Source organism: Rhyacophila brunnea, unplaced genomic scaffold (assembly GCF_057557595.1).
Source record: "Rhyacophila brunnea isolate RB1 unplaced genomic scaffold, BYU_Rbru_1.0 scaffold_21, whole genome shotgun sequence".
In the NCBI taxonomy this organism is placed as follows: domain Eukaryota; kingdom Metazoa; phylum Arthropoda; class Insecta; order Trichoptera; family Rhyacophilidae; genus Rhyacophila; species Rhyacophila brunnea.
In genome coordinates, this window is record NW_028232871.1 from 24358705 (window position 1) to 24384233 (window position 25529).

The 25529-nt window shown below is 36.9% G+C and overlaps 1 protein-coding gene across 2 annotated transcripts; it reads left to right on the forward strand.

Annotated features, from left to right (window-relative positions):
* Positions 1-9438: 9438 nt before the first annotated feature.
* On the forward strand, positions 9439-23343 carry WDR79 (Telomerase Cajal body protein 1 homolog). 2 transcript variants are annotated; one of them, XR_015070872.1, is made up of 6 exons: positions 9439-9941; positions 10717-10905; positions 11871-12040; positions 19684-19946; positions 20385-21753; positions 21870-22319. XR_015070872.1 is itself a non-coding variant. In XM_085948874.1 (5 exons), the coding sequence occupies exons 1-5, from the start codon at positions 9520-9522 to the stop codon at positions 20712-20714; spliced, it is 1374 nt and encodes a 457-aa protein (XP_085805000.1). In that variant the 5' UTR covers positions 9439-9519; the 3' UTR covers positions 20715-23343. The 2 variants fall into 2 exon arrangements, 1 of the variants encoding a protein (XP_085805000.1); XM_085948874.1 differs by having other exon boundaries at positions 20385-23343.
* Positions 23344-25529: the final 2186 nt, after the last annotated feature.

Here is a 25529-nt window from a genome sequence, read left to right on the forward strand (position 1 = left end):
ACTAGTTATTACTCTTCGACATTTGACAGCTCGCGGTTACCACGGTCATGGGTGGCCGTGTTAAAAAATATCATGCCTGACAGACTTCCCGGGATAATTAACTACCTGTACACGACATATCACATTTATCGCTTTTTTAAAAATTGATTTTTGAGTTAGAAAACCCTGCAGATAATGGAGAAGCGTATCCCGGTTTATATCTATTTTACGATCACGATGAATAAATGAAGAATTTTTTTATGAGTGTCATCATCATCAGCCTGAATCTATCCACTGCTGGATGAAGGACTCTCCAAACTGATTCCACTTCTCCACGTACGTTGCCACGCACTTCCGCAGAACTTTATCATTACATCGATCAAGCGGCCTCTAGGTCTATCTTGCGGACGTTTTGTACCTCTCGGATACCACTGGATGACTAAATTTGTCCAACGATGGTCCCTTCTTTGAGCTGTGTCCAGCTCATTTCCATTTGAGTTTTTTTGCGAACTCTATTACATTGCAAACCCGTGTCTGTCTCCTTATCCACTCATTTGAGTGTAATCCATAATCTATCGCATGTTATATCGCCGGTTTTATATCTATTTCACGATCACGATGCCCAATAAATGAAGAAAACTTTTATGAGTAATAATAGTATAATAAAAATAATAATAGTCCTGAATAATTTTCGTACCAATAGCACAGATTGCATGTTGTTTGAATAAAAAAAAGTGACATGACAGAACACTGCCAGTGGTTTCTGGACTAGTGGATGTGATCAGAGACTCGAGAAATTATGAGAAAACTTGATTTAGTTTCCTTACGATTTTTTTTCTATGAAATGTCAAGATTTTAATTTCATGAAAAAATTTAATAAAAGTATCGAGAATTCGGAATTTCGATTTTTTTTTGGAAAGGGAACCTATTTTTTAAAAGATTTAGTTAAAAAGGCTCCAATGCAACAATTTTATAATATCAACCAGTGTACACTGTACAATAATTATTATTGTATTTTAGACTAAATAAAACTGCCATAATCTTCTTCTTCGGCCATATCCGCCCCTTAGTTGGAGCATATGGACACCACAAAACGCCTCGAAGAATCCCTGTCGCTCGCCAGTCTTCTTGCATTATTCCAGGTCAAACCGGCATCCCGTAGCTTCGCCGTATACATTCTAATTATAGTATTTGATGGCCTTCCTCGATGCCGGAATCCGGTTAGCTGCGACAATTGCCATAATATTTTTTAATAGTATTTTTTAATTTCGAGCAAATATAAACGGGATGACGATTTGAAGTGGTTAAGGAAATGCGGCATTAAAATAAAAAATATTGAGTTTAAAATAGTAAATATTGTAACCTACATAATAATAAATCGCCAAGGAAGCGATGCAGTATTGTGTCAGGCCATCCATGGACTGAAACCGTATTCGGTTTCGAACCGTGTGCCATACTAGCCTTATCTTTTCTGTTCATGGAAATATATTTTCACAAAGTATATTATAAGCATCTGATCGTATCCGTTTATACCATACACTTCCACTTACAAATTTAGTGAAAATATATTATTTTCATGAACAAAAATCATAAGTTTAGTATGGCACACGGATCTAAACTGCATATGGTTTCAGCCCATGGATGGCCTCTAAATTTTATATCTCATGCGGGTTTGCGAAAAGCAAGGTTCGACTGAAAACTAACGGACGCCTCTTCGATTTACCCGAGCTTGTTTTTATATTGCAAGTAAAACATTTTTCTTTTTTGGAGGCAAGGTAAATAAATGTTCAACCACATCCATAGCCCATCGTTCTCAATTAAGTTTTTCGAAACAAAATACTTTTTAAGAGATCTCGCCCGTGTATGAAATCGTTACCATTTACTACTCTACTCCCTAGCAATGAAATCACAGCGCATATGTCTCCATGATCTATGTTGTCCATTGGAAGGTATCCCGTAGTAAAATAGTTACAATTATTGGTACCCTCAATATTATACATAATATTACATGTTCATTACCCATATTAATACGTAAATTTCTTTTGCGTAGAGGTATTTACCGATCAGCGCTCGAAATGGACCAGAACGCATCGGAGCGTAGCTCCGGTTCGTGAATTTCCCCAGAATGGCGTTCCTGTTCGTAAAAATCCCGAGAATGACGTACCGGTTCGTAAAAACCCCGAGGACGTGAACCGTCTCGTAAAATAATCAAGCCTCCTACTTCATATTATTACGTTCCAGTTCAGATTTAATTAAAATTGAGGAAAATGAAGGATCACCTAAAAGATTTTTGAAAAATTCATAGTTTTAATATTTTTTATATGTATTTTAAAAAACATCGATTTTTATAAAAATATAAATATGTGTAACTTGAAATTCTTTTTATATAGGTATGGTGCCAATATTGAAGCTCGCTAAATAAAAAATGTACATTATGTCAAACTAACAGATATTTTTATATAACAGATATTATTATATCTAATATTACTCATGTTTGGAAAATTATCGACGTTCCTGTTCGTAATATTTTCCATTTCGACCACTGTTACCGATTCGTAAAATATTCCATTTTCAAGAGCTGTAACCAAGGTACAATAAAATTATAAAGCACTCAACGAATACTTTAAAATAAAAGAAGGGCCAGTTAAACTCCAAATTAGCCTCTCATCTGGAAAATACCTAAATATTATCATGCTTATTTGCAGTTGGGTGTTTGCTTTTTGATTGTGAGCAAGAAAAACAATAATCCACGCAACATAATTGTGGCGTGTCGTCTCTAGGGAGGCTGAGATAAAAAAAACCCAAGTAGGTACCGAGAATTATGTCATAGATTGCTGTACCTACTTACATACATTGTTTATAATACCATATTCTGTAACGGATTGATAGAGTACCTACCAGTTGCGAAGGTTAGAGATATTAAACTTTGTCAGTCATACGTATTTATTTTCATTGAACTAATACTACTATGTGTAGATAGCGTTTAATAGTTTTATTTTTAAATTCAATTAAACCCTGCTTATTCCAAGCCATAGTAGATAATAGTAAAAAAATCGTCGTGTATCTATAAATAATATCTAAGATTATGCAATTAAACCATTCATACTTTTAGATATAGGTATTACAATAGAAGATTTGTTTTTTCAATTATGGTTTGGTTTAGGCCAGTGGCCGGCAAACTCATTAGTCAACAGAGCCAAATATCGACAGTACAACAATTGAGATTTGTTTTGAGAGCCAAATTTCTTAAACTCTATATATGTAGGTACACTGCTTATTAACTTAATAAACTGTAACTAAAGTTTTAAGTATTAAATAAACTATATGTATACGGATTAAAACTTGATATTATACTTAGTAATGATCTTATTTATTGAAAAAAAAAAAAAGTTATTTTCCATAAAATTAAATCATGACAAACACTTAATGTCCATCTCCTTGAAAAGTTTGGGTAAGTCAGGTTTGTATGTTGTTGTTTTTAATTTTGGACACAATTCCAGGCTGTCATTATTAAGACGACTTCTCAATTTACTCTTGATAAGGTTCATGCTTGAAAAAGATTGTTCGCATGAATATGTAGAACCGGAAAGGGAAAGAACAGCAAACGCTAGTTTTTTCAACTGATGATGAGTCAGGAATACTATTCCAGGTGATAAAAATCATAATGTCTTCTTTCTCCAGGTCTTTCAAAGCAGATTACTTGTGCTGTGAGCCATGTTCATATTTGTTTTTCTCCAATATGTCCATATCATCACAGAGACATTCAAATTCAGAGCTCCATAATTCTTTATTTTTTAAAAATCCAGCAATTGCATTTAAAAGTTGTCAATGTCAACATTAAAGGGAGAAAAATTAATTCCGTTACTGTAGAATTCAGAGGTTTTTTTTAAACAAAGATTAACGTCACTTTGTTGATTCTGAATTCCTGAAACCTATTGATAAAAACTTCCCTCATATTTAAAATTGTTGTTTTGATATAGCAAATGTCAATATCAGAATTATTTTCTTGGCGATGCTTCAGCAGGCTTAGAAAGTGAATCGAAGATTTACTTTCGAAATCTTGAGCAAAAAAGGATAATTTGAATACGTGTATTAATTAAGGCTCTAAGTACCAAAAAGTAGTATTGCCTATAGTTACAAAATACTGAGTCATTGCAGTAAAATTTCATGAAGCAAACCTTTTGAAAAACGTGGTTTTACAGTGTGAAGCAATCACGGCAGCTTCTATAATTTTAGGTATTAAGAACTTGCAAGTGTCAACACATCATCGTCAGCCATTTTATATTGAATGAGGTTGACCACTGTAGCGCTATTTACACCATTATAAATAAAACAGGCCAATGGACTTACAACGTCGACGGGTTTAAATATTTTGCTGTATTTTTTTGACTTGCTTGAGGCACTTAGACCATAGTTGAAGTTATTGGCGTTAGTATGTAGAACACTTTTCTATAAAAATGTCAGTTTTTTTGTTTTTGGTACTTAGCGCCTTAATTAATACACGTATTCATTTGTTTTCGAATGAAATAACTTCTTCTAACATGGAACAAATTGTGTTTCCTTCCCTCCGCAGTTCACGATTAAGCTGAGATGAGACGTAAGATCTACCATGAAATATTTTTTTTGCATCAACTGATCATCCGTTATTTCTGGATAGTGAATACCCTTCTCAAGGAGAAATGGTTTAATTTCTGTTAATAAGGAAGCGAAACGTTTTAAAACGTTTCTTCTTGATAGCCAGCGTAAGTACTTTGTTATGCAGCAGAAATTCTGCGTTCTCACTTTCCATTTCAACTAAAAATCTTTAAATTGGCGATGATTAAGAGCTTTAGGAGTTGATAATCTTAATCAGAAATTCCATAACTTTGCAAATTTCTTCTGTAAATAAAAATGTCTGCCCACAAAGCGCTTCTTGACGAATGATGAAATGGTAAGCAAGTATCTCGTGATATTTTATTTCTTTCAAAACATTAACAACCCCTTTTCTTACGCCGGTCATACTTTTCGCCTTGCCTGTTGAAATTGACATAATTTTATCGAATGAAATATTATGATGTTTTCTATGCACTCAATTACAGCATTTGCAATATCCCCTCCACGTGTTTGACCTTTGGTTGGCAATAATCCTAAAAGTTCTTCTTTAGGACCTGTAGATGAAATAAATCGTACAAATGTGTGCTATATTATTTATGTCACAATACTGGTCAACTGCTATTGATATAGCTGAAACCAATTTAAGATCTTCGATTTACTGGTTGGTTATATTCGAAGACATTGTGACTATTCTATGTTCACTGTTTTAGTCCGTACGTGGTCATTTGTGGAAGAGCCACACTCAAGGGGCCAAAGAGCCACATGCGGCTCGCGAGCCGCGGTTTGCCGACCACTGGTTTAGGCCATTCACTGCGTCTAACGCAACTGGTGCGTTGCCCATCATGTGGCTATTAGATATAATTACCATGTTATTTAAACGGTAAAACATTTTTTGGGGTAAGTGTATCATTACTATTGTATGCGGTAAGCAACGTTCCCTCTAATTTATCTATTGTGTGTGCGGATCATCAACGCATCTGAGCAGTGTCACTCGTCACCCAGTGCGGTAAATTTACACCCCCCCCCCACAAACATACACAAAAACTTATATTTTTACGCTACCTATTTATTAATTTCGTAATTAACGTACAAAATTAGGATTTTTTGCACAGATATATCCGTATTTTCATCAACAATTAATGTATAAAACCAAGACTTCCGTAATTCGTCAAAATAATCTTTTTTAATGACTGCATTAATGCATTTGACAAATTCGAACGCATAATTTTGATTTCGCCAGCTTTCGGGAATATCTGTGTGTATTTAGAGATACATGATTATGAATATCTTGTACAAAAAGCATAGAAGAATTTTTATTTTTATAGCTAATTATCAATCAACATTATCAACCCCGGTGTACTTTTTCACTTAAATGCATTTTTAAAAGATACAACCTCCATTCAATCCACGTCTTTCCAGACGTGAATTATTCTCCTTGCATATTTGCGGAGCATAATATAATATAATAGTATGCTCATATTATGATGTATTTGACCCAGTCATCTGTTTCCGAATGAACAAATATATCACCAAATCTTACTTTTTGCGAATGCAATGAAAATGGCATTTGTGTTTCGACGTTTTCAGAGAGCTATTCCAATTAAAATTTATCGCAAGAATCGCATTTGAAATACAACATCCACTCCTTTTGACATTTTTAGAGTACCTATAAGTTTTCTATATAATTATTTCCATATTAATTATAATTATACTCACTATATAAGATGTAACTATGCAAGCATTCGTATTGTTCACTTGAATTGTTTGTTACGTACACTGAACACACATGTAGTTTACTAAAATATGGCAAAGGAAACTTTATCTTACAAAATTTTTGAGTGAGGACTGTGCGGGGGATGAAAACATGTGTGCGGACATATTTTATTAGGTGTGCGCGCGCACACGCGCACACCTTACAGGGAACATTGGTGGTAAGTATCTAGTTGTCATGTGACAAAACCAATGACATTAATATGTCATTGGACAAAACAGTCAACGATGCATATTTTACTCCACACATTTACTTTCGTGGGGAAAGTGAGTCTTCTCTATTATAGATAAAATGATTAAAAATCAGTAAAACAATCTTCAATGTGAATAGGAAGAAGATGAAAACATTTGAAATGTTTTTTTTTTATACAAATTGCTATGTTTTCTTGTTTTCCGCCTCGTATGGAACACAATAATGTTTACAAATGTTTTAACACACAAGAAATTAGTGTGGAGGACCTTTGCGGATTTTTTTCGATTTCATCGTAAGAAGCTACGCGTGGTCCTGTGGAATGTCGTAGAAAATTGTACGATGTGGACTGTCCAACATACATTTCATTTCATAGCGATGTTTACAGAACGTGTGACTGGACTTGTGTATGTATGTATGTAGTTATTGACATCTCCATCCAAGACGTGAGCGAGAAGAGGCATTCATCTCCTCGCTCAGTATGATGGTGTTTCGTCTGTCATTAGGACTTCGGAGGTGGACCGGAATTGTAGTCGAAAACGGCGAGGTTTATTACGTTAATTACTATTTGGTTATTACATTGTTATAATTTCTTTTCAATTTAATTTTGGCGGATAGCGAGGTTAACACTCTTTCTGCGTTGCTGTCAAAAATGCTTCTCTCGCGCCAAAACAAACGGCCGCTTACGAAGAGGTACAAATGCGGCGTTGCCATTCGTGTTTTTTTAACGGCATTCAGATAATGTTGCCGGTCAGATATTTAACATTATTCATTTATTTTCGGAATCAACCCTTACTATTAAATTTGTCGGCTTGATAATGATTCAAGTTTCTCTAGATCCACAAAGATATCCCCAAATGGGGACCATTCGGGGGTGTAACAGTACGTGCATTTGCGTATCGGCTAATTTATAAATTTATTGTATAATTTAGTTAGGAGTGGATGTACGAAGGTTGTCCAGGAATTAAAGACTTTTATTATTTAAAAAACCAGGAAAATTTTATTTTTTACATAAAAGCATACGATATTTTAGGCACATATCCCCACGATCGATGCACTTGGTGAGCCGTGGCATCAGGTCCTTGATTCCCTTGTATAACTACGGCGCCGCCGTTCTCAAAAATGTTCTCACCTCTTCCTTCACGTCCTCGTCGGTCTCGAAGCGTTTTCCGGCCAAATATTGCTTTAGAGTTTAGGTAAAGACAAAGATGGAAATCACTCGGCGTCAGGTCAGGCGTGAGCAGGATATCCCATTTGAATGAGTCCAAGTGGTGGTGAGGTTGTCTATTTGGGGCCCAGCGTTGTCGTGCAGCGAACACACGCCCTTGGTCAGCATTCCTCGTCGCATATTTTTGAATAGAATAGTTAAATTTTTGGCAATAACAATCGGCGTTGATGGTTGTCTCTTGACGCAAAAAAATCGTCAAGAATAACGCCTTTTCGATCCCAAAACACGGTTGCTATGATTTTCCGGCTTGAGATTGTCTGACGAAATTTACGGGAGCGTGGTGAAGAGGGGTGGCGAACCCATATTCCCAGTGACGTCCCATGGGGGTATGCAGATTAAGCGTCACTCAGGAGCGGCAGTTATTCGACGGGCGGCAAATGGAGGACAATCGTTAGGTATACTTATGTAAAAATAGCTACCTAAAACTTAGTAATAACGAAAATATCTTTCCATTTAAAACATCGGGCTCAATGGTTGGAAACAAAATGTATTAATTAACATAATAGAGTAAGCAAGACTGTAACTTTTTTGTCGGGTTCGCGAAGTCTAGTTTACTTCCGTTGTTCTTGGACGTCACGTCTTTGATGACCAGCAATGGCACGTGCAGATTTGCGATCTATATTTGAATTATAAGTAACTTACCTGAAGTTATCAGGTGTATTTTTAAATGTATCTGAAACCGTGGATTCACAATATTGTCTATTGAAGCAGAGATGGCATTTAAATACAATTTGATTAACGGTAATTATATTTTGTTAGTAATGTATCCATACAACACATTTCTTAGATATTGGAGTCATGAAAGGATGATAAAAGCTACTGTATAAAAATGGGGTAGCATTGTAGCCCTGCCTAGGGGCCACTGCATGTTCCCGGCGCCTATGAGTCCAAAAAAGCCTCACCTTGGTTGGAAAAACGGTCCAAAAAGACCTGAGCGTTTAGCACACGATTTTGCTTGTGAGCTTCCGTGAGCATTTTGGGCACCCAAGGAGCACACACCTTTGCATACCCCAATTTTTCCCTCAAAATCGTTTGTATGGTAGGTAGACTTACTGACGATCAAAATTGCGATCTTTACGAACTTTATCATTGATTTTCTTCGACTAAACGTCATCAATTGAGGACCTCCTTTTTCTCCCCTACTCACCAGGAACACTCGAAAACTAAGCAAACCACTTCCTGACATTCCGCTGGTTCATCACATTACTATAAATGGGTGTGAGACAACGATGGATTTATACAGGGTGGACTCCTTCTTGGTTGAGAAAGCGAATGATTGAACGCAACTCGCAGGTGGCGGGATTCGACAGTGGAGCGTCCATCTCAAATGGTCACACCATAGACCATAGACTATACTATATACTAGTCACACTGAATCTGCTACCGAGCCGGCTCACCACTCCTCCTGGAGAGGGAAGTCTGCGCTACACGCCAGTGCTGCCATCTTTTGAGAAATAACATCGGCGTCGCCGAAAATGAATAAAGTCTTTAATTATTCTTGGACAACCCTCGTATATTCATTTGGATTACAAAAGACAGGCTCATAATTTATCTTTAGAGGAAAAACTCAAGAATTATTAATCGCTATTCATTTATTTTTATTCAACTAAAATTTACTGTTATAAAATAATAGCAACACCGTTTTTTTTTTTTTAATATGAAAACACTTTCATTTGCTGTCAAAATCGCGTGTACAAATACAAAATTATTTCAAAATTTGAATGTTGAAGTTGTGTGAGGTCGCCGTAAGTAGATTTTCATGATGGAAACCGAGGATACCTGTATTTCTACTACAGAGGAAATTGAACAGGAGTTACCACTTGAAACAAGTACTACAGTTGTAAATAATGAAGAATATTTTCTATTTGAAAAACGGTCACTCGTGGAATTAAGCCGGTCATCTTGGTATCCTGATTGTAAACAAACAAAGCACAACAATGACAAACAGACATATTTGCGAGGCTGTAAATGGTCTCCCGATGGGACTTGCTGTTTAACAGTAGTCAACAATTGCGGAATTCATGTGTTGGAGTTGCCCAGAGAACTCTATCAAGGAGACGCCATAAGCGAGCGCAGGACTATAGATGTCTTGGATTCGGTTGTCAATTTGAAGGAAAGTGGAGTCGTGTATGATTATTGCTGGTATCCCGGTATGAACAGCATGGTTCCTGAAAGTTGCTGGTAACGATTATTTGTATTTTTACCCCAATTAGTAGCTATTATGCAGATATATTAAATATATTTTAATACAGTCTTGATATTGCTGTTAAAGTCGAAATAGCCATAGACTCAACAATGTATTTATAGAACACAAAAAACTAAAATTTTATTAATTAGCTGTTGGTTTATCTGCTAAAACCACCACAAAATAATCTGCAATTTCCCAATCATCTGAAAATGATAAGTTTTGATCTTATTTTGGACAGTCATTGCAATCGTCGTCAAACTATTCTCCTATTCTATTCAAAGGCTATTACGCGATGGTAAGGGTAACTACTAGCCTTGAAGGCCATTAATTGAAACCGTATGTAGTTTTCAACCGTGTACTATATTAAATTAATGATTTCTATTCATGAATAGAAACCATAAGTCTAGTATGACATACGGTTCAAAACCACATGAGGTTTCAATCAATGGATGGCCTATTAGTTTAAAGTGTTGGGATTCACATCTCCTCTTTCTTTCTCTCTTGCGACCTTGTGGTCATTAGTGTATGAAAACGAATCAAGTGATACACGTGGACACGTGGGCAGGAATGGTTAATACTTCCCCTTAAAGCTCAATGAATACATATTATATTACAACTGAATGTAGGTACACGCTTTTTATATTGTCAACCCTCATTTATATGGTGCTATTCACCAAAATTCATTACGCAATCGACACGTTAAGACTTGCTTGCTAGATGGTAAATCAATGATCTATATTATGTATTTAAAAAGACCAAATATTTCAGTTGGCTTACAACTCGGCAACATGCTCCAATTCAGATGTGGGATGCTTTCGATGGTGCTTTGAGATGCTCATATCGAGGATATAATGCAGTGGATGAAGTGGACGCAGCAATATCGGTCTGCTTCTCTTATAATGGATGTCAAATACACGCCGGTTACAAAAAGAGTATTAAAACCTTCAACACTGATAGGTAATATTATATGAAATCGTTATGCAAGGCTTACTTTCTTCTGGGTATGCTATCAATGCAGTCCTTGTCCACCTGAAGAGTGATTGCTCTTTTAAAGCATTTATTTTTACTTCTTTGTGGATTCATTTACATTCCGTCCATACTGGCTTGTATTCATTTTCATGTTGCCGCCAATATCACTAGTAACGGTTTTCATGATTTCAAATTTCAAATTCAAATATCTTTATTTTACATATAATGAACATAACAAATTATAAATTGAAAGCATTGACTAATTTTTTTATGTTTAAATAATGTTTGTGGACATTTTAAATAGTTTAATTTATAATTATTATTGTTTTTATTGTTTACATAAAAACTTACTTTTTCTTCTTTCGTGTTTTATATTGGTTATTAGTAATTAAGTCTTTTTATTCATTTCATGACTATTTAGAATTTTGTGCTGTATTTTACTATGTATTATAGCGTATTGGCAAACTGTAATGCCATAATACTAGCGCTCAAAATGGACGAACCGGAGCGCCAAATAATTTTCAGAAAACATTAACATAGTTAACTAATTTTTTGTATAGGTATTTTATAAAAATGAGTGTTAGATTTTTTGTTGTAGGACATATCTATATCAGATGGTCAAAATAATTTTTTCACGAGACGGAGTGATAATTTTGAGGATTTCATGAACCGGAACGGCGCTCCGGTGCACTCCGGTCAATTTCAAGCCCTGCATAATACTCTTTTTTAACAAATAAATACATAAATATTACCCGTTTTAGGTCTCAGGTTAGTCTCAGGATAACAGTTGAGAATGTCCTCATAAGCGGACCGATCTACATTAAATTGTGTGGAATGAGTAGTATATATTTAAAACATTTATCGTTCAAATGAGCGGCCAGGAATTGTTTTTCCTTTCTTCTTTCCGTCTTTCGCCACTTTTTGTCTTTTTTGAGACTAAATTTATTTTTAAGGCCTGGCCGAGAATGTGTTGACCAAAAGATTAACAGTCCAGCGTCATGCTTAGCAGTTTCCCCGTGTGAAGAGAATTTAATCGCTGTCGGATCTTGGAAAACGGAAATCAGCCTGTACAACATTAACGATGGAAAAACTAAGAGTATAGCAAAGTTACGTGAACATTCAGGTACTATTTAATCAAGATATATACAGTATTTCCTCGATTATAAAGTGTCATTGATTATAAGACGCACCCTTATTTACCAATAATAAAAAATAAAATCATTATGTAAACTTAGAAAATATAGGAATACGATCAATTCTCCAACGACGAATATTCGCTTCACATAAGTCAAATTTACGGCCTACAGCCCAATTTCCATGCTCTTCTGCAAACACAATAACTTTTCCTTTCAATTTAGCATCATAATGTCGTCACTGTTCTGGCAGAAAACACTAATTCGAAAAAATGACATATTGAGTTAGTACCAAAATGTTCCTTATTTCAAACTTTACCGTCTGGAAACCTTCTTAATAAATAAACAGTCTTTATTTTAAAGTCATCCTATTTACGATTACTTAATAAAATCACATGATAGCATTGGCGGCCTTAGGCCCGAAAAACTGGTAGGTCAATTTTGAATATATTATTTCAATTTGCCTTTTCGTTGTATACTTAAAAGACGTATTGCAAATTGACTTTTTATACATTATATAATAAGTGCTAGAAATTGTTATAGGTGGGTACCTACTTACCCTTCAAAAAATGTCCATTTTTCATAACGCCAACCCATCGTTAACCGAAATTGCACACAACGCGTTATAATTTTTTGTAAATTAAGTCCACTTTTCTTTCTTTACTTTTTGAAAAATCATCAATCACACGATTATAAAAATTGTCTATTTTTCCCACATATTTTTTTTCAATACTGAGCATTGCAAGAGCGGTCAGTCTATCTTGGCCCATCGTATTGCGTAGAAAGGTTTTTATTCTTTTGAGAGTGGAAAAACATCTTTCACTTTCAACTGTTGTCATTGGTATGACGCAAATAAATTGGAGAACTTTGATCGACTCGGAAAATGTTTCATTGAAATTATTGCTGAGTAAAAAATGTAGAAGAGAAACTGCACTATTCTTCTCTTTGCCCATATCCGCCCCTTAACTGGAGCATATGGACACCACGCGGCGCCTCCAAGAATCCCTGTCGCTCGCCAGTCTTCTTGCTTCGTTCCAGGTCAAACCAGCATCCCGTAGCTCCGCCGTATACACTCTGTAGATTGTATTTAGCGGCCTTCCAGGACGCCGGAATCCGGTCGGCTTGAAGAACAGGCAAGCCAGGTTAAAGTTCTCTTCTGGCATCCGCAGCACGTGGCCGAGCCAGGTCCAACGTTGCCTCTTCACTTTCAGCGTGATGAGAGGCTGCTTGGTACGTTCTCTTATCTCCTCGTTGCTCCTAAAGTCATACTACCGCACACCCAGTATTCGTCGCAAACATCTGTTTTCGAAGCTCAGTATACGGTTGCTCTGAGCCTTCGTAAGGTGCCATGATTCGCTACCGTAAAGCAGCACCGTCAGAATGCAAGCGTCGAATAGGCGGCATTTGGTTTTGACCGAGTACAATCGTGAGTCCCAGACATTTCGCATCGAGTTGAATGTTGCTCCAGCCATTCCCATTCGGATAGCGAGCTCTTTCTGCAAAATGCCATCTCCCGTGATGTGTACCCCCAGGTACTTGAAGCTGTCGACGCTCTCGATGCTCTGTCCATCGCTAATCAGAGGGAAATCTGGATCAGGACAGGTGCTATTGCACAAGACGTTGGTTTTCTTCGCGTTGATTTTCAAACCAACGCGAGAGGAGTTGTTATGCAACCTGTCGATTGTCTCTTGAATGCCCTCGATTGAGTTGTCGAATAGGACAGCATCATCGGCGTATTCCAGGTCGCATAGCTTCACCGTGGGGGTAACAGGTATGCCTCGGTCGGGTGGTATTGACTTCCGTAGTATGAAGTCAAAGAGAATGATAAAGAGAAACGGTGCAAGGACACAACCCTGTCTGACTCCGGTCGTGACCCCGAACCATTCCGTGACAGTGTCTCCAATTCTGACACAGCATTCGCTATTCTCGTGCAGGCTTTTGATTATGGCAATGATCTTGGGAGGGATCCCGTATGCTCCCAGTATCATCCAGAGGGAGGGGCGGTGCGGACTGTCGAAAGCCTTCTCATAATCCACAAAACAGCAGGCCATCGGACTGTTCAACTCATGGCTCTGCTGGAGAAGACATCGAAGGTTGTGGATTTGGTCTGCACACGCTCGACCAGGTAGAAACCCGGCTTGGTTTTTCCTGAGGACGTGCATTATTGGGTCCCTTATTCTCATCAAAATGATGTTTGCCAAAATCTTTCCCGGAACACTGAGTAGCGTAATGCCTCGGTAATTGTCGCAGCTTAGAGGGTCACCTTTTTTAAGAAGTGTGATGATTTCACCGTTCACCCAGTCCCTTGGGCAGCGCTCTTCTTCCCACACCTTTGTCATCAGATGAAACATAGGGTGCAGGATTGCGCTCAAGCTGTACTTGAGGAATTCAGGATGAATCCCGTCTCCCCCCGGTGCCTTTCCGTTCTTGAGCCTTTTCACAGCCGATTTTATCTCGGTGTGCGTGGGCGGGCAATCGGAAATGTCGGTCGCTCGGGGAATGTCCAAAAGTAAAGCTTCCGCAGATATGTCAAAGGGATCCAAGGGGGGTGGGCGGTTCAGCACTCCGCAGAAATGATTCTTCCAAATCTTCTTGACGCATTCTGCGTCAGACTCTATTGCTCCACTGGGACCACGAATGGCTCCGGGAGTCGGTGGTCGCCTGCCGCAGACTTCACGGGTGATTCGGAAGAGTTTCCTGGTGTCATTTCTGCTTGCTGCCTCCTCTGCCGCTTCAATTTGCCGGTTCATAAAATTGCGCTTGTCCAACCGCACGGATCGTTTGACTACCCTGTCTTGGGTCTGGTAGTCAGTCCGGCGGTCCTCGGTTCGGTCGGGGTCTCTCTCCTCGTCTCTCAGGGCTTTCAGCCTGGCTCGTTCACCAATTTCAACCCACGTTTCGTCAGACATCCACTTTGGCTGCTCACTCCTTCTGGTACCAAGGACGGTACGAGCCGACGACACAATCGCACTCTTTATGAGGCTCCAGTCCGCCTCAATGAGGTCGGATTCAGATTTGTGCCGCTCGTAGATACGATCTACACTATCTCGTACAGCAGTTTCGAAGTCGGTCCGAATTCTTCGGCGTCGGAGCTTCTCAACGTCAATTCGTTCGCACTTTGGAGTCCTCACCTGGCGACTGAGTTTTACTCGGATGTTTCCAATAAGTAACTCATGATCGCTATGGATATCGGCGCCTCTGTAAGTACGCACGTCGAGAAGTTCCTTTCGGTGCTTCAAGCTGTATAAGAAGTGGTCAATCTGCGTCCTCGTGCGTCCATCAGGAGACGTCCACGTATATTTGTGAATGTCTTTGTGGGGAAAAACAGTGCCTCCGATTGCAAGCTCGTTCAGAGTGGCGAATTCTACGAGCCGCTCACCATTATCGTTGGGGTCACCGAGGCCGTGTCGTCCCATCACCGTGGGGCCAAGCACCGGGTCTGCTCCTACTCTCGCATTATAATCCCCCATTACAATCACGCGGTCTCTTCGGGGGATGGCGGAGACTGCCGCGTGGAGAGAATCGTAAAAAGCATCCTTTGTCTGCGCGTCGGCATCCTCAGTGGGGGCGTAGCACTGAAAGACGGTCAAGGAGCTACCAGGCGTCTTGAAGGAGGCACGTATCAGTCTCTCCGAGATTGGTTCCCATTTCACGAGGCAACGGGCCGCTCTCTTTGACATCAACACTGCCACTCCCTGGCGATGGTATTGCTCCTGACCTGAGTAGACAATAGAGTAACCCTCAATCAACTTTCTCCCGGCTCCTTTCCAGCGCACTTCGCTCAGCCCTAGGATGTCCACACCATAGGTGTGCATGATGCGTGTGGCGTGCAGGTCCTTTCCGGGGGTACGCAGGGTGCGAACATTATATGTCCCAATGCGCATACTCGAGTTGTTAGAGAGGATTACTCTACCTGTTTCATTGTCCATTTCCATGCAAGGTCGTCGTTTTACAGAGCCGGTTGTCGTCCGAGGCTGCTGTGTAGGTGTTTTGTTAATCTGTTTCGTTTAAGGAGGCAAGGTGATTAGCCCAGCGCTCCCGAGGCCTGAGCCACGAGGGCCCTGAAGGTCGGCTCGACCAGGTTTTTCTGTCGGGGATTTCCTTCCCTTAGCCAGAAGGCCAGTTTTATGGCGCCGGTCACTCGCCCTTCGCCCCCTGCTGTTAGCTACAGCGTACGCTGCATTGCCCGGAGGTCGCCACGGGGAGGCCAGCAGATGGGACTTGCTGGCAGTTTGGCATTTCCCAACTTTTGCTATGAACACATCTACTGGCGTCAATGTGTCCACTTGGGGCCGACCAGCCGTTGACCACCAAAATGCGCCATGCAAATCATCTCGTTGATAAAACACCAATAATTCATTTTTTAACTTGGTTATGTTTATTTCTTCTAACTGTTTTACCAAATTTACTTGACTTGTGGGAAAATTATTTTTAAAATCAGCGTAATTTTCTTTATTGAACAAATCGGATATAATGAGATGATCGTTGGATGTGAATCGTGCTTCTATTTCCACTATAATTGTATCACAGACTTCAATTGCTACTGCGTTGCTATTGTCATCTATCCGTCTCTTTTATGGTCACCCGTTGCACAGCTGGAATTCGGATTAGTGCTAGCTTCATTTCTGATTTCGGAAATATATTTTTTTAAATTATCGATGTATGTTTTTATCTTAATAGCGTCTAAGTTTCTTTTTTGCATTTGTTTAAATAAAATTTGACAATGAGGCATTATTTTGTGAAAAAAAGTCAACCAATAAATAAAAGTGTTTTTTTCCAAATTATTTATTAAGTTTTGGGCTTGACTTAGGGTATTGGTGTCATTTTCTCCGTCCAGTATTGAATTTAAGCACTGTAAAATGTCTTCTCGGTACAAAAAAACTGTCTCCACACATTTAGCATTGAAGCACCATCTAGTTGGAGCTGCTTTCGGTAGACGCACTTTGACGAATTCATCTAATATTTTCGTTCTTTTTGATGATCTCGAAAAAAAGACAGAAAATGATTGGACGGTGGCAAAAAAAACTTTCAGACCAGTGGTTATGGTGGATGCTTTTTGCATAACTAAATTAAATTGGTGAGCATAACAGTGGATGTACTGTGCTAGTGGAAAAGTTTCGCGGACTCTCGTCTGAACTCCTCCAGTTTTTCCACTCATTATTGCCGCTCCGTCGTAGCTTTGCGCTATTAGCTGTCGAAGATGAATTTCCAAGATTCTCAGCTCTTTTAAAATTTCTTCTGTTAATCCTGTTGCCGTGCACACCTCTGGATTTACAAACTTCCAAAATCTTTCACATACTATATTGTCTTTTAAATATCTAACAACGAAAACCATTTGCGTTTTTGTAGAGCTGTCTGTCGTTTCGTCAACTTGAATAGCTACGTAATTAGATTTTTTTATGTCACATCTAATTTCTTCTTGAGTGACTTTTAATATTGAATCTAGCAATTCGTTTTGGATAGTCTTCGAAATTCCTTTGAATGAAGTTGACCTTTCTAAATGCTTCTTCATAACAATATCTATTTCCTGCATGAAATTTATTAATCCACGAAATATACCAGGATTATCAGACTCTTTAGACTCATCATGGCCTCGTAAGGCCAGCTCAAACGATCCGCAAAATTGAATACACTTTAAAATTTTTGTTAAAATTAAACGATTTTTATCGACAGTTTCATTGTGATCAGCAATCGATCTGCGGTATGCACTATCTAACTGAATTCGGATGTCTGTTGTTCCTAATAAAACAAAACTCATAGAATTATTTATGTGTGCTGTTGACTTGCTATGCTTTTTTATTTTTTCTTTAAGATGTTTTAGATCACCAACACCAAATTCTGTCCATTGCTTTTCATTTTTGCAATCAAAAATTAAACAATGAAAACAAAAAAATAAATTCCTTTCATTGCAACCACATATCCATTCACAAAAATGATAGCTTTTCTTGTTGAAATATCTGTTAACATCTTTGCTTTTCTCTTTTGTTGTTTGAATTATTTTCATATCCGGCATGTACCTGCCTAATATCTTCGCTTGTAGACGTTTATCATAGTTAAATGTCCCATTCTTTATTTCGTTTAAAATGTAATCCACTGAATTAGACATTTTGTGTCAGTTCAAACAAATAAACCGTCGTAAATTCCACAAAACTTCACGAAAATGTAATAAATCACGAAAAACCAAACTTTGTGTGTAAATTCGTATAATAACTACACCAAAAACTATTTAAATACGTTTAAAACAACCAAAGACATTCGCCGAAACTTGTCAACTGTCAGAACAAAATACAGTATACAATAATTTTCGGCGTGGCAGAAGCATGGGACTCCATAATTCAGTCGACTTTATCATTCTGTTTCGCAAAATTAGCTGAAAATATGTTTTGTTTCACACTCGGACAATGGGCGAGAGGCCTGTAATGCATGGATCTTTGGAACTCAAAGCGTCGAATATTGAATTTATCTTTCTCTGTCTAATGTATGAGAAATGAGAGAGAAAATTTTATAAAAATATTAATTTTGGGTCAAGAATTGAATTGTCCGGCAATTGGCGGGGAATTCTCGCCTATCGAGAATACAAAACAAAAACAAGCGTACGCCTTATAATTTCAAATCCACCGATTATTATTATATATGACATTGTAGATATTATTAATATTATTCTGTCGATTGTAAGGTATTTATTTTGGGAGGTCATTGACTAATTGACCTAAGGAGGGAGCCGCGCATGCATGATAGACCATTATTTCAAACATTTTAACAACTTCAAAGTCAAATTACTCAAAACTAGTATTCTCCAGTTAGTGTGTTCTGCCAGAACAGAGACGATGTAGTCTTCTTGCCGACATTTTAAACGGTAATTACAGGCAAAATTATTATTCAAACTCAAACGTGTTTAAGCAGTGGCTACTATAATTTGATTATCTGCTCAACTGACTCCCGCACTACTAGTAATCAGTGATGATTCATCACAACCGTGAAATTTTACATCGATTGTAAGACACCATCGTTTATGAGACGCGCCCCGAATTCAGACACACCATAATAGGAAAAAACACACGTCTTATAATCGAGGAAATATGGTGTATAATAATTACAATGTTTCATCCAAAGAGATTGGAATATTTTTTTTGTTTAATTCTGGATTGGATAAATAACAATCCTGTAACTGAAAATTCTGTCCGGGTTTGCAATTCAAAGTCTAGCATATCTCTATATTCCAGATATTATTAATTTTTTTCCATTATTACGATCTGAAGCATTTCGATTCAAAATGGAGTGTGCTCAAAGTGAGCATTCGCCAAGTCACACCATGCTAACAAGCTCGTCGCGGACGTTACATTATATGGAAATGATACAAGTCAGTTGCCTCCTTTAGACAATGGAGGGAGATTGTGGCAGACTGATGGGAGTGGCTATATTTTATGGAGGCAGCCGTGACTCACATTGGGTTGTAGTGCTGGTGAAGATAATGACATTTAACTGATTTGTTTGTGGGTTAACTTGTGTCTATATGCAAGATCGGGAATGTCTGAATTTGGTTTAAGTTGGAGTCACTTTGAATGCCTGTGTGCAGGACACCTAATCTATTTCCTTTTCCTGGTTTTATCTAATTGATGACAAATCTATTTAGGTGGCATCACACACTTGCAGTTTTTACCTGATGGAACGAAGCTGATTTCTGGTGCAAGAAAAGATTCTAAACTCTCGGTGTGGGACATCCGCTTTCACAAATGCCCTTATAAAGTGTTGCACCGCAAAGTGGATACGAATCAACGGATATATTTCGACGTGTCAAAATGCGGTAGATATTTAGCTTCTGGCGGAACAGACGGGATTGTAAACGTCTGGGATTTGACACAAGAACAATCTGACAGCACATATCTTCAACATGCGGTGAGTAAATTAAATGAGTTGTTTAAATTTTTCATTATGATTCAGCTCTATTGCAAAATTTGTAAAGATAATATATAAACAGATGTGTCTATTGAAAATAGTATATTCTTTAACATGTATTTAGATTTATCCACACTTGAGATTTAAACCCTGTTCTTCACCCAGAAGGCAACCCATTTCCCATTATTTTTGTGTTTCCTAGAGATAGCGTACCCCATTTTGGACATAATTTGATGGAGGCCGAAAACCACCATAACATTTGGATCCACCCGATAATATGGGAAGAGAACAAACATAATTATAATATCATAATTCAAAATACGGGTCTTTCAATATTTATCATAAATGACTTTTCTGACTGTCTGTTTTTATATACTTAAATGAATATTTTCAGGTAATGTTAAACAATCTTAGATAATCTTTTATCATTTATTACAGTTTCCGCTACATAATGATTGTTGCAACGGAGTGTCTCTTCATCCGTATAGACCAATATTGGCCACATGTTCCGGTCAGCATCACACCTTCGATGACGGCTCAATGGAAGATATTGCAGACGATGAAACTTCTAACATAATTATTACCAACGAGACACAGTCATTGTTATTTAACTCACACAAAGAGAATAGTTTAAATAATACCATAGACAATAAAACTTGTGGATTTAATTTGGAAGATAACGTATTATCAAAAAACAGTAAAAGACAAATTGAAAATTCGCTACAGTTTTGGTGGGCGGGAAAAACGATCATAGATAGTGAAACGTGATTTGATAGTTATTTAATTATAAGTGTACCCATTTTAACATGTTTTGTAATTTAGTTTAATTGATAATTTTTGAGAAGCTGACGATTAAAATGATCTAAATGTATCAGATTCAAAGTTAAATAATAATATGTAGTATTCTCCTTACATGGGTGTCGGTTCTCATATTCTGTAAATGACATCTAGTTCTCAATTGTATTCAATTGTATTTAATGTATTCAATTAAATTGTTTATTGGTATCTCTTCATTTGTTACAGTGTTTAAAAAAGAAGAAAAGTCAGGTCTATACAATCAAAATAATACTCTATAATTCAATGTTATAGACACACCTGGAGCTCTACCACATAAATGCCAGTTCAATTAATAAATGACAGTCCCTATAAATGGTCATATTTCATAACAGTAATAAAACTTTGTGTCCGGAAATTTGTACGTATGCAGTTCGCCATATCACTCTTCACTGTGAAATATTGTATTGGAAATATATGGTCGTATATTAAGACCGTCCAAACTCTTTGGGTCTTATAGTACTGAGATAAAATTCATGTCTAAATGAAACACGGTTCTTGTCAGTTTACAGGAAGCTATCGGCAAACAAATTTTGAAAATAGCCGATATACTGGATTATTTGTTGGATTACGTTTTCATTCTTGAATTAATGAATTTTGCCAAAATCGGCTATGAAAATTGAATTAATATTCATGTTGAATCTAATAAAAATGGAGACCGTATAGTATGCGGTCATCTCTTTCCGATAGAAAGCTCACAGCGTACCGAACTGTGCAACGGTGAAATGTAATACGTACAATTTACATGTAACAATGTAAAACGTGAGTAACATCATCTTCAGTGGCTTAATAGCTCAGTGCGGCTCCTAGTCTCTTCTGAGAACTGTCTCTATCTCCTCCCATCTTTGGCCAGTGTCCTTCAGGTGTTTACTCCAGCCGCTCTAACATCCTTGTTGACAACGTCCAACCGCTTAAGTTATGACCTGCCAGTCAATTTAGAATCGTCTATCTATAGGATGCCTCTCGATGGCTGGCCACTGTCCATTTTTGCTACATGGCCCACCTATCAGAGTCTACCAAGTTTAATCAATGCAGAGATACATTCTTCTTGGAGGAGGTCGTAGAGTTTCAGGTTACGTCGTTTACCAGCACTTTTGTCTCGAATACATAGAGTACACATTAATCGGCTTTGGTGAGTGTCCACCACTCTGGACCAATAATTAGATAAAACCAAATTAGATATAATAATATATCAATGAAACTAATTTACAATACTTGTTGAAAGTTGGAGTCATTTATGTGTATATTATTTTTAAATAAAGAAATATGTACAAAATAGTTGCATCCTATTTAGAATGTATTTTGTGTATGTGCAGTGAAGTACCTAATTGATTCACATACTATGACTGCGGGTGTCTTAGCGGTTTAACTACAGATCCCCTCAATGTCCTTCACACTCCATACAGCGTTATGAAATCGCAGTCAAGTTATCTTTGTTTTGACATTGAACATTTTTTGATAATTGTTTTTTTTTTGAATAATGATAGCTGTACCTACTGTGATTTTTACTTACAGAAATACAATGGCATAGCCGAAAATATTTTAATGTGTTTCATTTTTTCAATCGTTTAACGTGTGATTATGTATAATTTCATTTTAACTAAATATTTTTCTGTTGGTGGTCCTCCTGACTAGAGTTGGACAAACAAATAGAAGTAGGAGAGCAAAAATAATTCAAAACATTAGGTACTTATTATAATAGAATTTCAAAAAACACAGACTGTCTATAGGGCTGCGTCGGACAATCGCGTACGCTTTTGAGACACAAAGATTCCTGATGTTGGAAAATTGCACTCATTTTGAGTCGACTTTGGCAATTGTGTGAAATGCCCCGATCAGTCTCTGAACGTTTTGTGTTTTCTGTCCACTTTTTTTCATATACATTTAATGTAATGAAAAAAATCTCGAATCTCGAGAAAAGATTCTTGGATTTCCTGAAATGTTAAAAATTTCAATTCTCGAGATTCAGGATGGAAAATCTCCCGTTGTGAAATTCTCGAAACCCAACTCTACTCCTGACCACTCTACACCAGTCAGTTTTTGACAGGTCATGCTGGATTTTCACTGCCTGACTTGTTACCCGGCCAACATGTCCATGTGGTGGAGAACTACAGAGATGCTTAAGTCGGTCCAATCAGTTGTTGGGTCCATTGGGCCGTCTGACCTGGTCGCCACAAAGGCCAATTATATTGCATTTAAAAAATTTGCAGTGTCATACTGCGAACCTGAAGATATCTTCAGATAGTTTTGTTTGTCCATATTGTTTTTTGTACGTATCTTATATATCATTAAATTCATTTATTTCTGTTAAGTTTCCGTGCCTTTCTCTCTCATGGCACTTTTATTAAATTACGTCTTTCAGTAAACTCAGTCAAAGCTCACTTGAGAGCGTGGCGGTCTTAGTCTTGGCCATCTGCTCCTGAGACATTCCCAGGCATAAACAACTACCGGCCCTTCACTGTAACATTTCAGGCTCCATTTTTTTGAAAATTTAAAATTATTATACCTATAACATGACGCATTGTATTGTGGTTCCAATAAAACAACAATTTGTTACTTTCTTAATTATTTTTATTTTATCCTCCATTTTAATGTGTTTTCTTTATTTGTTTCTGCCACACACAGAACATGGATATAATCAAGACATTTTATAACAAACCTTTTAGTTAAAACATACATCTTCTGCTAAATAAATAGAATATAAAAAAAACATTTTGATTCAGTCCTTGTAACTCATAATATCTACTGATAAAAAAAATGTACAACATAATTCGATATAATTCTAATATGGCTTAAAATTAAAAATAATAAAAAAATAATATTTGGAAGGGATGAGGAATTCAGCCATTTTTTTTTTGTACAAAGATTCAAGAACACATTTAAAAAATTCTGGTTCAGTTTCTGAGATTTACAATCCTTGAAACACACACGTTATGTATGATAATTTAAAACAGGTGTAAAATTTTTTTTAAGAAAAATCAGTGTCGCAGGATATTCATTTTTGCATTTGAGACGAATGCACCAAATATTTCTACATACTTGTTGCATCTCACTTATCTGACTTTTACGACTGATAAAATAAATATTGCAAAATTTTATATTAGGCCTTTGATCGAAAGAGTCAAATTATTTATTTGATAGTATCAAGTTATTCAGAGATTTGGATCAAAACTTGACTAGATTTTATGGCATAAACCAACACTCATTCCTTTGAAATTATATCGAAAATAATAATTATTATTGCTAAAAATATTATAGTTATAATATTAAGTAATTCCAGAAGTTTGAATAGTCAATGCAATATTGACACAATCAAAAAACTAATCATAATAAGTTGTTTTTATAATGTATATATCATTCATAATGCAACACCGGCAAAACTTTAATTTAGGTAAGTAATATTAACATTTTTAGATAAATATTACATTTATTTAACTGTGTACCTATTCTGTGTTAACCGGTCCTATTGCCTTCAGCGAGTTTTCTCGCTCTATGAGGCCATGATCGACAGGCTGCACATACAAATTTCGCGAGTTATCTAGTCCGACTTTAAATTCAATTTACTAGCCGCTGTCGGTTGATTTGCATAATCTAAAAAATTAAACACACAGTGACATCTGTTTGAATATTTATGCCACAAATTATCAATATTACAGCGATTTTAGTAAGAGCTTCGCTCTACATTCAACATGTGTCGTTAAAAATCTGCGGCCTGTCAGATACTGCCATAGTAATATCCTGAGACATATAAAAGGTTAAATGCAGTATTTAGAGTTGTGTCAATATTGCACTCCATAATAAATTTAATAACAGCACCCTATAAAGGAATATTCTCTCCATGAGGCATGACATGATGAGGTATGCTTATCTGCAAGATGGATTATAAGACAATAATTATTGAGGTTCTGAGGATTAAACTGAGTTTTCACATTGATTCAAACATGTATATATATAAGCATTACATATATTACAGTCAGGCCGTGATACGTAACTAGAAATTTTGATCGTAGTACTAGTTATTGCTCATACTTCGAGTGCAATATGCTATAATTTTTGTAGAAAATGATGCAGATATGTATAGGTAATACATTAATTGATTGACAATGTTGCCTCAATGTATTCGAAAAGAATCAATTACTAGCACTACCATTGTAACTCGCAATTCCGTGCCCCGCCTATCTATAATAGTCGGCTATGTTATATTCTTGACATTGGAGTATATCTCATGGAAATGGTGTATAAAATATCATTAATATTTTTATAGCAACTGTTTAAATTTGAATGTTTCGGCCTGACTTGTCGTCCTTCAAATACTCATCAATAAACGCAAACAAATAAATATAAGAAATAAAGGTATTTAAGTAACTCTGAAATTAATTTACTTAACTTGGTCTCCGGTACAAATTTTATTCTCACAGTCCTCCCTCCTCAGCACCTCAACTTTATAATGAAATTCTTAATAATATTACCTACGCTTCTTTACAGAGAGAATTTAAAATTTATGGGACACCAATGTTATTTTAAAATTTTTGGCGTAATTTGTAGATATTCGAACATGCATTTTATAATCTACAAACAATTATTTTCATCATCACTAAAATGGCTTTCTCTTAACTAACATTTAACACTCATAAGATTTTCTGCCACAGTTAATAATAATAATTAACACAGTTTAAATTTGTAGAACTGTAAAATGTACTGTTTCATTTATTACAACAGTATTTTTATCATATTAAATTTAGCCATATA

Excerpts from the sequence above, each read along its gene's own strand:
- WDR79 (XM_085948874.1), top strand. The coding sequence starts at position 9,520 with ATGATGGAAACCGAGGATACCTGTATTTCTACTACAGAGGAAATTGAA. Across the intron at positions 10,906-11,870 it reads AAAACCTTCAACACTGATAG|GCCTGGCCGAGAATGTGTTG; the intron begins GTAATATTATAT and ends TTTATTTTTAAG. Across the intron at positions 19,947-20,384 it reads GCACATATCTTCAACATGCG|TTTCCGCTACATAATGATTG; the intron begins GTGAGTAAATTA and ends CATTTATTACAG.